The sequence below is a fragment of the Melospiza melodia genome, unplaced genomic scaffold (assembly GCF_035770615.1).
Source record: "Melospiza melodia melodia isolate bMelMel2 unplaced genomic scaffold, bMelMel2.pri scaffold_51, whole genome shotgun sequence".
Taxonomy (NCBI): Eukaryota; Metazoa; Chordata; class Aves; order Passeriformes; family Passerellidae; genus Melospiza; species Melospiza melodia.
The window spans coordinates 2,085,798-2,100,925 of NW_026948797.1; the positions used below are offsets into that span (position 1 = coordinate 2,085,798).

Below are 15,128 nucleotides of genomic sequence, written 5' to 3' on the forward strand. Positions count from 1 at the left end.
ACTCCGAAGGTGTTCAGCATCTCTGCAGGCCCAGCACTCTGCTCCTCTTGTCCAGACATCACTCCAATCTCTCAACTCTTAGGTGGCTCGTTGTTTTTGGGGTTTTCTCTGTGCATTTGGAATAGGGGTCCCACACAGCATGCTGGTCCTTAGAGTTATTTTGCATATCCCTCCCCTCCAAAATCTCTTCTCCTCACTGTTCTGGAGGTACCCCACCCTTCACTGTCTCAGACAAGGGCCATTAACTCACCCCAGCCAGGGCTTTTACTGATACCAAAACAACTATTAACAACAACGACCCGTAATTACCATAACACAAGCAGCAGCCCAGCAGCATACAGTGGTAACTTTTTTCTCACAAAAATAAATTACCAGAAGTTTTTGTTTATAACAGTCCCCCCTCTTTTTCTTTGATCGAGCTTAAAGTTTAAGCTCGCATCAACTTACAATTTTGGACTCATGGGCTTCATATTTAATTTTTCAAATTGACTATAAATTTCTTCTGCACTTTGGTAATCATGGTTACTTAACTTTGTTACTTTCCTTGGTTTCCTTAGGTTGGTCTGCACGGCAAATACTATTTTAATGAAACAGATAAATAAGCATAGTAAAAAGAGCAATCCTCCAAGTATACACACAGTGAGAAAAACTACCTTTTCCCATACATCCTTTTTGAAAATCTCCAGGTTCTCCCACCAACTGGAATCAAGTGTAGGAGTTTGTTCTTGATTATTTACACATGCTAATTTTTTATTTCATTTGAAATGTTTCTAATAATTGCATTCTTTATTTTTAATACTGCCTGGAGCCTGATGACTTTGTTTAACATAAATATTGGGGTCTGAACGTGTCCTTTACAATTTTGAATTTCCTCAATTTCTATTTCACTTTGCTTAATCTGTTTAATTTCTCCCAAATCATTATATATAGGAACTCCTAAACTTGATCCAGTTTCTTTGGGTAATAATAAGAAAATTGGTTTTATCATTCTAGCGGTGCATCTGCCAGACCTGACAATTTTGTGTGTGCTGTGTTATCAGAGACTAAACCTTGGGGTTTTGAGCTCCCCTGAAATGTGTTTTCAGCTTCTGTTGGGCATTCCCAACATATACACAGTTCTTTCATTTTCCAAAAGGGGTTTATCTCTTTTTCAGTACACTCATGACATTCATAAACTTCTTGGTGATCACACTTGTCTCTTTCTTTTTTTTTCAACAGACTCTAATTTGTTTGGATCTCTTGGGATCCACTGGGTGGCTGAATACTCCACTGCTAAATACTTGTTACAAACAATTTTTCTTACCATTTTCACCATTTCTTTTCTTTTTACTAGATCTACTGAGCTTGTTTCAGCAGCATCACATTCAAAGCACAACCAGGCTTCCCCTATAGGGCACTCTCCTAGGAGTGGCTGCCTAAAAGTGGCAGTATTGTATGCTCTCCAATACACTCTCTTATTTTTCTGATAAAGGACCAATTGGGAGAGGTTAACACAATCAGGGTTAGAACTGATGTGGACTCTGTTGGACAAGGAGCTCACTTCCTCCTCACAGAGGGGTTGGTAGCATTCACTGCACGGCTCAGCTGGGCTCCCCTGAGCACCACCAGCAATCAGAGCCATCAGTACTACCCTTCCCAAGAGTCCGGTATGGGTCATCTTGCACAGCCTGCCCACCTGGCCTTGCCTCTTGGGGAATTTTACTGAAGAGAAGCTTCCAAGCTCTTTAGAGTCCCTTCTGCCTGCTTCTCTGGTTAAACCTCTCTTGGTCTGTTCCCTACCAATTTTGGTTTCCCCTCCCAGGGGAGTGTTCTGTAGAGGATTAACCTGGAGTCTTTAAAATTAACTTGGGGAACTTAACCATAATTACTTATTCACAGTCTTAAATTTTTTACCAACATAGTTTACACAGAATCATCTTGAAACATTTTAAGCAATGTTAGAACTCTGATACCAATTATTTTCCCATACAGTTCAGTCTTTTTGACTCTTCCTTCTGAGAGTCAACTTTAAGTCACAGTATACTCAGCTGAATTAACTTGTGATGTGGTTGAATCCTTATCCAGTGCCCGGGGGTGAGAGTGGTGTGGACTCTGGCCCAATGCCAGAAGGAAAAACTGGGAGTCTGGCCCAATGCCAGAAGGAGAATGGGGTGGAGTCCGATCCAGTGCCAGAGGGAGAATGGGGTGGAGTCCAGTCCAATGCCAGAATGCCAGAGGGAAAAAAACTGATGCTGAATCCTGGTCCAATGCCAGGGGGTGAGAGTGATGTGAGTCCAACCTCTTTCTTTTGGTCTGCACAGTCGAATTAGTAATGAAGAGTACCTGAAACAGGCTTTCAAACATAAGCATTGATGGTCTGCTATTTTATGATTTTATCAAAACTCAGTTTCTCGGTTTAATGTTATTGGTTAACCTCTCCATAGCTTGTATGTTTCTCTTACCAACTTCTGCACACTCTGAATTTTGCAGGGAGTTGTATTTCGGTTAGCTAACTTAACTCCCAGAGTGCTTTTATTCTCTTATTTTTCTGTGTATTTAATTCACTGGTTTTCTGTTCTGTTTTCAAGATCTTATTTATTTATCTCTTTCTTCTGTTTCTTACTTTCACTTACAGCTTAAATACTACTTTTCTTTCAACCCCTTACACTTAAATTTTTAATTTTTTTTTCTTACACCATTCTTCTACACAATACTCTCCCCTCTAAGGAGATGTGGTAAAACTTGTAGTGCACAATCTACATTACCTCTATTCTCATTAGTCTATATTCACTGTCTTTTATTTCTCATTCACTATCACACATTCCTTCACACCCTCAAGACACAAACTGGATCATTATTGCTAGAAAATCACGGGTCCCTGTAGCCCCCCCTCACCTTGGGGTTGGCCCACAGGTCTCAGTATCTCTGGGCCTCTTGGAAGGGCCCTGACTCTGGTTGCCTCTGGTGCACATTCACCTGTGAGGCTCTCTGCGTGTCACTCACGCTCTCACAGCTACGGCTCCCTCACACATCTGGGGAGCACTAGTCTGGTTTGCAGGTCACACACACACTTTGGCCACAGCCCCCACCTTCCCAGGGGACACAAGCCTGGTTTGCAGGTCACACACACTTCTACTGCCCCCTTCCCACCAGCCCGGGAAGTTGAGGCTGACTTTGCTTGTGACTCACTCTCACACACACAGCAAGAAAACAATAAGGTACCTTTTACTTTCACATCACTTATTACAAGTTTAGTGTTACTGGCCAGTTTTGGTGCTATTGGATATCCTTTCTACTTAGCTGTTTTTGTCTAACTTCAGATGTTACCTTGTTGAGAAAGGACTTATCTGCTCCTGTATCTAGTCAAAAAATTCTAATTCTTCATTTAGGGGTCCCACCTCAAAGTTTACCAAGGGCTCTTCTAGATGTTGCATCAGGTGCCCTAAAGTGTAAAGCCCCTGACCCTCTAATTGTCACCTCTAAGGATCTTCCCTAAATTATCTAGTTCCCTGGCTATTGCCGCATCGAGACTGAGCTTTCTACAAAACCTCCTGATGTGTCCTGCCTCTCCACAGTAATAGCAATGTCGCTCTCTCAAAGGGCCTTGAGGTCTCTCCATCCCTCTTGTACCTGACAGTACTGACCTATCCTTGCCTCCTCCTGGTGGTGGACCCGCCCACCCTGCACTTTCTCTAGCTACAGCAACCATGATCCTAGCCTTGGCCTTTGCTTTTTCTTCCTCCCTCCTTAAATACACCTTCAATGCCTCTCTTAATAACTCATTAATGTCCTTCTCTTGCCAATCTTTCATCTTTTCCAATTTTCTCCTTATATCAGGCCAAGATTTGGTAACAAATTGGACTTTTAGTAGCATTTGACCTTCTAGGGTGTCTGGGTCTATTCTAGAGTACAACTGGAAGTTCCGCTTTAGGCGATTAAGCCAGGCAGAAGGAGCTTCATCCTTCTCTTGTGCACCCTCAAATGCCAATTGGGTGTTAGTTCCTTTGGGAACTGACTCTTTGATCCCCCGAATTATCAACGACCTATATTCCCTCATGGCCTTCCTCCCCTCCTCCTGATTAGGGTTCCAGCTGGGATCCATTAGTGGCAATTTCTATTCACCTGTTGGCACCTGGGGTCCTGGACTGTTATCTTTCTCCCAAATTCTTATGCCAGCCGCCCTTATCATCTGGACCTCTTCTGGGGAAAATAATATACTCAGGATGGAATTCATCTCCCCCCAAGTGTAGATATTTGGACCTAGAAATTGATCCACTTGGTTGGCTATGCCCACTGGGTCCTCAACTAAATGTCCCAACTCTTTCTTGAATCCTCTCACCTCAGAAGCAGTTAGGGGAGCATTCACAAAGCCAACACTTCCTGCTACTCCTCCCATAGGAACCTCTCTGAGGGGAAAGAGTCTCTCTGCCTTGGAGGTCTTGGATCTGGTGCTACAGTAAGGCCCATCTTCAGATGCCAAACTAGTTTGAGGGATATCTGGGTTACCCTGAACTTTCTGCACATCAGCAGGTGTATTTGCTGATAGCTGTTTACTGGGCGAGGAGGCATTTGTGTCCCAACTAGGAGGAGGTAAAGGGACAGCAATAGGAGGGGGAGAAGAGCCTGAGTGTGGATATTAAGTGGAGCTGGAGAAGGGGTGGAGAATGCAGCAGGTGGAGTAGGCACTTGTGGTGATGCAGAAGGAACTGGAGGAGCTGAAGGGGGTGGTGAGGGAGTGGTTGCTGGAGGAGATACTGAGTTTATCATAGGGGAAGCTGAAGAGGTAGAAGGAGGAATTGGAGCAGGTGGTAATGAGATGGCAGCCGGGGGAAGAACCGGACCTGCCATTTGAGGTGCTTGAAGAAAAGGATTATAAGGTGGAGGGGGAGAAGGAGGCAAATAATCCAGGGGGTTCCATCTTTTACTAGTCCTATCATCCCCTCCTTCATTCCCCTCTTTCTTCCTCTGTACCTTACAAATTTGCACCTTCTTCATCTTCAACAGCGCTCTTTACCCAGCAAGATACATACAGTAATTGCTCAGGATCAATATCCCCTCGAGCTGTCAGATAATTATTTAGTTGTTGGCACATCCACTTATCCTTTGTCCCACACCAAGGCCATCCTCCTTGCAACTCTAATTCTAGCCAGACTTCTACACAGTAGTGGATCATTTTCACTTTATCTAATCCCTCCGTGGCCTCTGTAGAATTCCATTTTACTAACAGTTCTCCTAAGGGACTATGGGGATGTATATACCTCAGCCTCTTGCCGGTCTTTTTACTATTACACCCTCCCATTTTTCAGATCTCAATAGCAAAAAATTCCAAAGGTGCCTCTACTGACAGGTAATTTCAAAAAAAACTCCTCTGAGGAGCTTCAGCCTCCTCCACCAAACTTCAAATTTCTGCCTGATGCTCAGGACTTTATACTGAACCAACTGCCCGATCTCCTGATTGCCCAACTTTCCCAACATCAGGTCTTACATCTATCAGGACTTGAATACACGAAACCTTGGCCTAAGAATCCGGGTCATGCCTGACTCCCTCAGTCAGGAAAAACAACTGCCTGATTTTTAGTTTGCCTAACCTGCCAATTCTTAGGCTTCACCGTATCAGGACTTAAAAGCAAACCGCAGCTTCCTTCGCTGGGGTTTGTGCCTGACTCCTTTGTCAGGACTTACTTTGCCTGCAGCGCTTGTGAGCTACCCGAATCCTTCTCGGGACTTACAAATCTGCCTGACTTCCCTCTGTCAGGACTTACTTTGGGTGCGTGCCACTCATACAAATATTGCCTCTGCATGCCCGGAGGGGGGGGGACCCTTTTCCCCCCTTAGGAGACGACTCACTCACACTAGTTCCAAGCACCGCCCCTGTTCCCAGCTGGCTTTCTCTCGAAAGCTCAGAAACGCGGTACTTAGGGGTCCACTCTCAGGTTGAGGGTCTGGCTGCCGGCCCTCGTCTCACTTACACACTCATGTGCACGTCTCCCAATCCCGCCACCGGATTTCTCACCAGTCCGGTGCTCCGGTGCTCCTCTGCATCGTTGCTCCTGAGCCGATCCCTCTGGTCCTGGTAGCCAGCTGTCCTGGAGGTCCAAGATGGCCAGTCCTGGTGTCATCTTTCGGCGTGGCTATCCTGGACGAGCACCCCAGCTGAAATAAATAGGGCCAGGAGACTTTTTCTCCTTTTAATGCCTTTATTATAAGCGATCAGCTCAGGACTGGGCAGCTCCGCGGGGCTGCAGTCTCCCGCTGCCTCTCCCAGGGTAACTCAGTGGAGGAGGACAACATGTGCAGCTTTGTCACTAAGGGCAGAACTGGGGGTCCGATCCTCGTGGGAGCCTTTAGGGCATCAAGACCCTCCAATGTTGAATTGGTCTCAGTCTTGCTTCCTCCCAGACCTGGCCCGGGGGCTCTCGAACACAGGGTGAGGAACAACGAAGGTTTTCAGCATCTCTGCAGGCCCAGCACTCCGCTCCTCTCATCCAGACGTCACTCCAATCTCTCAACTCTTAGGTGGCTCGTTTTTTTGGGGGTTTTCTAAGTGCATTCAGAGCAGGGGTCCCACACAGCATGCTGGTCCTTGGAGTTATTTGCATATCCCTCCCCTCCAAAGTCTCTTCTCCTCACTGTTCGGGAGGTACCCCACCCTTCACTGTCTCAGAGAAGGGCCATCAACTTGCCCCAGCCAGGGCTTTTACTGATACAAAAACAACCATTAACAACAACGACCCGTAATTACCATAACACAGGCAGAACCCCTGCAGCAACAGTGGTAACCTTTTTCTCACAGAAAAAAATCAACAGAATTTTTGTTCATAACAATAGGGATGTGAGTTGTGAGGCGAAAAGGGGAAATTTGTTAGAAAAAAGGGGAAATTTGGGAATAAAAAATGGGAATTCGGGACTGAAAAGGGGGAAATGGGGACTAGAAAGAGAGAATTTGGGACTAAAAAGGGGAAAATTGGGTTCAAAAATGGAGAACTTGAGTTGAATAAAGGGAGGATTTGGGTCCGAAAATGAGAAATTTGTAACAAAAAAAAGGGGGAATTTGGGTCCAAAAAAGGGAAATTTGGGACTAAAAAGGGAAATTTGGGTTCAAAAATGGAGAATTTGGGGCCAAAAATGGAGAATTTGGGCTGAAAATGGGAGAATTTGGGTCCAAAAAAGGGAAATTTGTACCAAAAAGGAGAATTTGGGCCTAAAAGGGGAATTTGGGTGCTCAGGTGAGAAGTCTGGATCTAAAAAAGGGGAATTTTAGTCTAAAAAAGGGAAAAATTGGACCAAAGAAGGGGAATTTGGGGCCAGAAAGGGAAATTGGGGACTAAAAAAGGAGAATTTTTGTCAATGAAGGGAAAGTTTGGGACTAAAAATAGGAATTTGGGTGATCAGGTGGGAAGTTGGGGGTCAAAAATGGGAATCTGGGGGATTTTCGTGTCCCAAAGGGGGAATTTGGGGGATTTTGGAGAATTTGGGGGATTTGGGGTGTCCTGAGGGGGGATTTGGGGGAATTTGAGGCATTTTGGGGAAGTTTGGGTTTTCTGAGAGGGGAATTTTGGGGGAATTTGGGGGAAATCTTGGGAATTCGGGTGTCCTGAGGAAGAAATTTGGAGGATTTTGGGGGGGGGAATTTGGGGTGTCCCGAGGGATAATTCGGGGGATTTGGGGGAATTTGAGGGAATTTGGGAGGGTTTTGGAGGATTTTGAGGGGTTTTGGCGTGTCCTGAGGGGGAATTTGGGGGGATTTTGTGGGAATTTGAGGGACTTTGGGTGTCCTGAGGGGGATTTTGGGGGAGTTTGGATGTCTTGAGGGGGGAATTTGGGGAAGAATTTGGGGCATTTTGGGAGAATTTGGGGGATTGGGGGCATCCTGGGGGGGAATTTTGGGGGGAATTTGAGGGAATTTGGGTGTGCTAAGGGGTTTTTTAGTGGGATTTAGGTTGTCCTGAGGAGGGAATTTGGGAAATTTTGGGGAAATTGGGGGAATTTTAGGGAAATTTGGTGGAGTTTATGGGAATTTGGGGGATTTTGGGGGGAATTTGGGCATCCTGAGGGGGAAATTTGGGGCATTTTTGGGGAGTTTGAGTGTTCTGAGGGAGAATTTGGGCTATTTTTAGTGTTCTGAGGGGGAGTTTGGGGGGATTTTGGGGACTTTGGGGAGTTTGAGGGATTTTAGGTGTCCTGAGGGGGGAATTTGGGAGAATTTCGGGGTTCTGAGAGGGAATTTTGGGGGATTTGAGAGGAATTTGGGGGATTTTTGTTGTCCTGATGGGGGAATTTGGGTTATTTTGGGGAATTTTGGGGATTTTGGGTTTCCTGAGGGGGAATTTTGGGTGGAATTTGGGTGTCCTGAGGGGGGAATTTGGGGGAATTTTGAGGGATTTGGGGGATCTGGGGAGAAATTTTGAGGATTTTGAGGGAATTTGTGGAAGTTTGGGAGGAATTTGGGGGAGTTTGGGTGTTCTGAGGGGGACTTTGGCAGAATTTGGCAGAATTTGGGTGTTCTGAGAGGGAATTTTGAGGGATTTTGGAGGATGGTGTTCTGAGGGGGGACATTGGGGGATTTGGGGGAAATTTGGAGGATTTTGGGTGTCCTGAGGGGGGATTTTGAGGGAATTTGGGGGAAGGAACTTGGAGGAAGTTGAGTGCCCTGAAGGGCAAATTTGGGGAATTTTGGGGGAATTTGAAGGATTTTGGAGGGAATTTGGGGGATTTTTGAGGCATTTTGGGGGGTTTGGGTGTCCAGAGGGGCGAATTTGCGGATTTTGGGGGAAATTGAGACATTTTGGGTGTCCTGAATGTGGATTTTCGAGGGAAATTGGGGGAAATCTGGGGAATTTTTGGTTTCCTGAGGGGGAATTTGGGGAATTTTGGGGGAATTTGTGGGATTTTGGGTGTCCTGAGGGGCAGTTTGTGGATTTTGGGGCAATTTGGGGGAGCCTGAGGGGGGAATTTGGGAGATTTTGGGGCAGTTTGGGAGATTTTGAGGGATTTGGGGAGAAATTTCGAGGGTTTTGAGGGAATTTGTGAAAGTTTGGGAGTAATTTGAGGGAAATTGGGGGATTTTGGGTGTCCTGAGGGGCAGTTTGTGGATTTTGGGGGATGCTGAGGGGGAAATTTGGGAGATTTTGGGGAAATTGGGGCATTTGGGGGAATTTGGGGCATTTGGGGAGATTTTGGGGGAATTTGGAGGATTTTGGGCATCCTGAGTGGGAATTTTGGGGCATTTTGAGGGGTTTTGGGTGTCCTGAGGGGGAATTTGTGGATTTTGGGGCATTTTGTGGGATCCTGAGTTGAAAATTTGGGAGATTTGGGGGAAATTGGGGCATTTGGGGGAAATTTGGGGCATTTTGGGAGATTTTGGGTGTCCTGAGGGGGAAATTTAGGGTGAATTTGGGGGAATTTGGAGATTTTGGGGGAATTTGAGGGATCTTAGATGTCCTGAGGGGGGAATTTTGGGGGAATTTGGGGGATTTTGGGGATCCTGAGGGGGAATTTGGGGCATTTTGGGGGGAATTTGTGGGATTTTGAGTGTCCTGAGGTGCCAGCTTTGGGATTTTGGAGGAATTTTGGGGTGTCCTGAGGGGGGAATTTGGCGGGAAATTTCGTGTGTCCTGAGGAGAGGAATTGGGGGGCGGGGGGGGGGAATTTTAAGGATTTTGGGGGAATTTTGGGGGAGTTTGCTTGTCCTGAGGGGGGATTTGGGATAATTTGTAGGATTTTGTGGGATTTTATAGGATTCTGTGTAATTTTCCCCTCAGAAAGTGTCCCCGGCCGGGCTCCCCACACGCTCGGCCCACCCCGCCCGCTTCTCCCCCGATGACAAATTCTCGCGGCACCGCCTGGCCCTGAAACGGAGATTCGGGGTCCTGCCCACCCAGCGGGGCCGGGCCCTGCTCTGAGGGACCCCAAAAACCCCCCAAAAAACCCCAAAATCCCCTCAAAAACCCCCAGTGGAGGAGACGGAGCTCAGTCAAACCCGCTGAGCTGAACTCGATGGGAGGGAGGGGTTAAACAGGGGGAAATTGTGAATATTAAAGGATTTGGGAGCTCGGAGGTGTCTGAGTGTTGGTGGTCAAAGAAATTTGGGGTTTTTTCCTCATTTTGGGGGGTTTTTGGGGTGTGGGAGGGAATTAACGGCGATCTGTGGGGCGCGGGGGGTGATGGGAGTTGGAGGCCTGTGTATAATGGGGCTCAACGGGGCGTGGAGGATGATGGGAGTTGTAGGCGTGGATATAATAGAGATCTATGGCGTACGGGTTGATGGGAGATGTAAACGCCGGTATAACGGGACTCTGTGGGGCGCGGGGGATCATGGGATTTGTTTGCGCGGGTATAATAGAGCTCTATAGGGCTCAGGGGATGATGGGAGTTGGAGGCGTGGGTATAATGAGCTCTATGGAGCACAGGGCATGTTGGGAGTTGGAGGCCTGTGTATAAGGGGGCTCTATGGAGTGAGAGGGATCATGGGAGTTGTACGCACGGTGTAATAGAGCTCCATAGGGCTCAGGGGATGATGGGAGTTGTATGCACGGATACAATAGGGATCTATGGGGCGCGGAGGATGATGGGAGATGTAGGCGCTGCTTTATTAGAGCCCCGGTGCATCACAGGAGATGAAGGCTTTGTTTTAATCAGGTCGCGGGGCATCATGGGGGATAGAGGCCCTGCTTTAATGGTGCTTAATGGAGCCACGGGGCACGATGGGAGCTGTAGTCCCAGAACTGCCTGTGACGAGCGCTCGAGGATCCGGGAGGGGATCTGAGAGGACCCTGTGGCCTCGGGGCGCCCTTGGAGGGCACCTGGGGGGGCTCTGAGGGGTCTCCATGGGGCGCGGGACGTGAACGGGAGTGGCAGGGCCGGAACTCGGCCATGAGGGGGCTCTGTGGCCGCGGGGGATGACGGGAGATGTAGGCCCGAAAGCGGTGCTAGAAGGCCTCTGCGTGCCCTGGGGCATTTGGGGGTCCCAGGAGGCGTTTGGGGGTCCCGGGTGAGCTCTGGGGGGCAGCCGAGGGTCCCGCAGGGTCTGGGGGCGCCAATGGGGCACGGGAAGGCTATAACGGGCGCTGTGGGGAGCGCGGGGCATGACGGGAGCTGTAGGCCCGGCTCCATTAGGCGTCTATAGGGTTGCGGTGCATGACGGGAGTTGAAGGCTAAAAGTTTCTAAAATGGCACCGCCTCCAGGCCCCGCCCCAGGGTCGTATTCCCGGGCGCTGATTGGTCTCAGCAAGTGACGGGCGGGAGCGTCAGCCAATGGGAGGCGGCGGAGGCGGGAACAGCCCCTTTAACCCTCCAGTGCCTCTCAGTCCATCCCAGTATCGCTCCCAGTACATCCCAGTTTGCCCCAGTGCCTCCCAGTATCTCCCAGCCCATCCCACTACAGACCAGTCCATCCCAGTATCACTCCCAGTCCATCCCAGTCCCTCCCAGTTCATCCCAGCATCACTTCCAGTATGTCCGAGTTTGCCCCAGTCCGCTCCCAGTATGTCCCAGTCCCTCCCAGTATGTCCCAGTCCCTCCCAGTCCATCCCAGTATGCCCCAGTTTGTCCCAGTTTGTCCCAGTCTCTCCCCGGCCCCTCCGCAGCTCTGCCCCCGCCCCTTCTATGACCACGCCCCTTCTTTCCTTGGCCCCGCCCCCTCCCTTGGCCCCGCCTCCTCCCAGTTCCCCCCCCCCCCCATTTCCAGTTCCAGCGGCTGCTCTGGGAAGGTGCGTGGGGCCCCAGTTCATCCCAGTTCATCCCAGTTCATCCCAGTAACTCCCAGTAACTCCCCAGTAACTCCCAGTAACCCCGCAGTAACTTCCCAGTCCATCCCAGTAACTCCCAGTTCATCCCAGTAACCCCTAGTACTCCCCAGTCCGTTCCAGTAACTCCCCAGTTCATCCCAGTACATTCCCAGTAACTCCCAGTCCCTCCCAGTTTGTCCCAGTTCCCCTCCTGTCCCCCCCCAGTTTGTCCCAATCCCTTCCCAGTTCCCTCCCAGTATCCCCCAGTTTGTCCCAGTCTGTCCCATTCCCTCCTCCCAGTATCCCTCAATTCCGTCCCAGTTTATCCCAGTCCCTCCCAGTCCCTCCCAGTCCCTCCCAGTCCCTCCCAGTTCCCTCAAAGGTCACGGAATGGAGCGAGAGCGCCTGCGGGCACTGGTGATACTGGGAGGAACTGGTTTATACTGGGAGGCACTGGGATGGACTGGGAGGGAACTGGGAAGGACTGGAAGGGACTGGGAGATACTGGTTTATACTGGGAGGGAACTGGGAGGGACTGGGGGAGACGGGGGAACTGGGAAGGGACTGGGATTGAACAGGGATGGACTGGGATGGAACTGGGTTATACTGGGAGGGACTGGGATGAACTGGGAGGAACTGGGATGGACTGGGATGAACTGGGAGGGACTGGTTTATACTGGGAGGGAACTGGGATTGACTGGGAGGGAACTGGGATTGAACTGGGAGGAACTGGGATGGACTGGGAGGGACTGGGGGGTACTGGTTTATACTGGGAGGGCACTGGGAGGGAATTGGGGGGTTACTGGGAGGAACTGGGACAAACTGGTCTGAACTGGGATGGTTTTGGGGTTACTGGGATAAACTGGGATTAACTGGGAGGGACTGGGTTATACTGGGAGGGATTGGGACAAACTGGGGATAGTGGTTTATACTGGGAGGGAGGGTCCGTACTGGTCCATACTGGTCCATACTGGTCCATAGTGGTTTATACTGGTTTATCCTGGTCCGTACTGGTCCATACTGGTCCATACTGGTCCGTACTGGTCTGTACTGGTTCATACTGGTCTATACTGGTCCGTACTGGTCCGTACTGGTTTATACTGGTCCATTCTGGTCCATATTGGTCCATACTGGTCCATACTGGTCCGTAATGGTTTATACTGGTCCGTACTGGTCCATACTGGTCTCTGACCCCTCCCCTCCCCCCCAGGTGCCTCCAGACCGTTCCAGTACGGTGAGTGACAAACTGGGACAAACTGGGAGGGCCCCAAAATGTCCCCAAATGGCCCCAAAATGTCCCCAAATGGCCCCAAATGTCCCCAAATGTCCCCAAATGTCCCCAAAATGTCCCCAAATGGCCCCAAATGTCCTCAAATGGCCCCAGAATGTCCCCAAATGTCCCCAACAAAGTCAATGAATAAAAATGGATGAAAAAATGGGATTTTGGTCACTGGGGGAGGGGACACGGGGACAGCGGTGACACCGGGAGGGGACATCGGGGCCATCACGGCCTTGGGGACATCGGGGCATTGGTGGCCTTGGGGACACTGAGGCGATGGTGGCACCTGAAGAGGACACGAGGGCAGAGGTGACACTGAGGTGACAATGGTGGCCCTGGGGACATCAGGGTGACAGTGGCACCAGAAGGTGACACAAGGCCTTGGGGACATTGAGTGATGGTGGCCTTGGGGACACTGAGGCCATGGTGGCACCAGAGAGTGACACAAAGCCAAGGGTGACATTGGGGTGACAGCGACTGTGGGGACATTGAGATGATGGTGGCCTTGGGGACATCAGGGCAGTGGTGGCCTTGGGGACACTGAGGCCATGGTGGCACCGGAAGAGGACACGAGAGCAGTGGTGACACTGAGGTGACAATGGTGGCCTTGGGGACATCAGGACATTGGTGGCACCAGAGAGTGACACAAAGCCAAGGGTGACATCGGGGTGACAGCGACTGTGGGGACATCAGGTCAGTGATGGTGGCCTTGGGGACATCAGGACGATGGTGGCACCAGGAGGGGACATTGAGTAAATGGTGGCCTTGGGGACATTGTGGCCATGGTGGCACCAGGAGGGGACATCAAGGTGACAGTGGCTCTGGGGACACTGAGTCACTGGTGACCTTGGGGACATTGAGTGAGGGTGGCCTTGGGGACACCGGGTGAGGGTGGCCTTGGGGACATCGGGTGAGGGTGGCCTTGGGAACATCGGGTCCCCGGTGGCTGTGGGGACAGGGGGTGAGGGTGGCCCCAGGTCCGGCTGTGTCCGCTCCCCGATGTCCCCGCGTCCCTCGGGTGACCGAGCCCAGGGGACGTCCCCCGGTCCCTGCAGCTGCACGAGGCTGCGGTGGCGGCAGCAACATCCCCACGGTGTCCCCAGAATGTCCCCATCTCCACAACAACATGGTGGCCAGCATCCCCACGTCCCTCCAGATGCCACCACATATCCCCTGATGTCTCTGATGTCCCCAGAATGTCCCCATCTCCATGGTGATGTGGTGGCCATCATCCCCACGTCCCTCCTGATGCCACCACCACGTGTCTCCTGATTCCCCTGATGTCCCCATCTCTACAAGATCATGGTGGCCACCGTCCCCACGTCCCTCCAGATGCCACCACGTGTCCCCTGGTGTCCCCATCTCCATGGTGATGTGGTGGCCACCATGCTCATGTCTCTCCAGATGTCCCCAGGTGTCTCCTGATGTCCCCATCTCCACAAGATCATGGTGGCCACCATCCCCACATCCCACCAGCCACCACCATGTGTCCCCTCGTGTCCCCATCTCCCCAAGATCATGGTGGCCACCATCCCCACGTCCTTCCAGATGCCACCATGTGTTCCCAGGTGTCCCCTGATGTCCCCATCTCCACAACATCATGGTGGCCACCACCCCCATGTCCCTCCAGATGCCACCACCACAGGTCCCCTAGGTGCTGATGTCCTCGGTGATGTGGGTGTAGATCTGCCTGGCACCCCTGAAGCTGGTGGTGGCCATGGAGCCCTCACAGCGCATCACCTGGGTGTGAGGTGGGACCACGAGATGGTGGTGGGACCATGGAATGGATGATGGGTCATGGGGTGGTGATGGGACCATGGGGTGGGTGATGGGACCATAGCATGGGTGATGGGTCATGGGATGGGTGGTGGGACCATGGGATGGATGATGGGTCATGGGATGGGTGGTGGGACCATGGGGTGCTGGTGGGTCATGGGGTGGTGATGGAACCATGGGATGGGTGGTGGGACCATGGGATGATTAAGTTGGGTTGGGTTGGGTTGGAGCCCTCCCAGCGCATCACCTGGACATGGGTCAGGACATCAGTGGTGGGACCATGGGATGGGTGGTGGGACCGTGGGTTGGGTTTGGTTGGGTTGGGTTGGTTGGGTTGAGTTAGGTTGAGTTGGGTTGGGTTGGTTGGG

The 15,128-nt window shown here is 50.7% G+C and overlaps 1 protein-coding gene across 1 annotated transcript in view; it reads left to right on the forward strand.

Annotated features, from left to right (window-relative positions):
- The window catches only part of LOC134413762 (olfactory receptor 14J1-like), a gene marked incomplete at its 5' end in the record, with an annotated part of 34,643 nt that extends 19,909 nt beyond the window's left edge, over window positions 1-14,734 (forward strand). The window contains 2 exons of the mRNA XM_063147797.1: window positions 12,916-12,939; window positions 14,669-14,734. Of these exons, the coding sequence (XP_063003867.1) occupies window positions 12,916-12,939; window positions 14,669-14,734 (90 nt within the window). The remainder of the gene's footprint in view (window positions 1-12,915; window positions 12,940-14,668) is intronic.
- Between the last annotated feature and the right edge of the window lie 394 nt (window positions 14,735-15,128).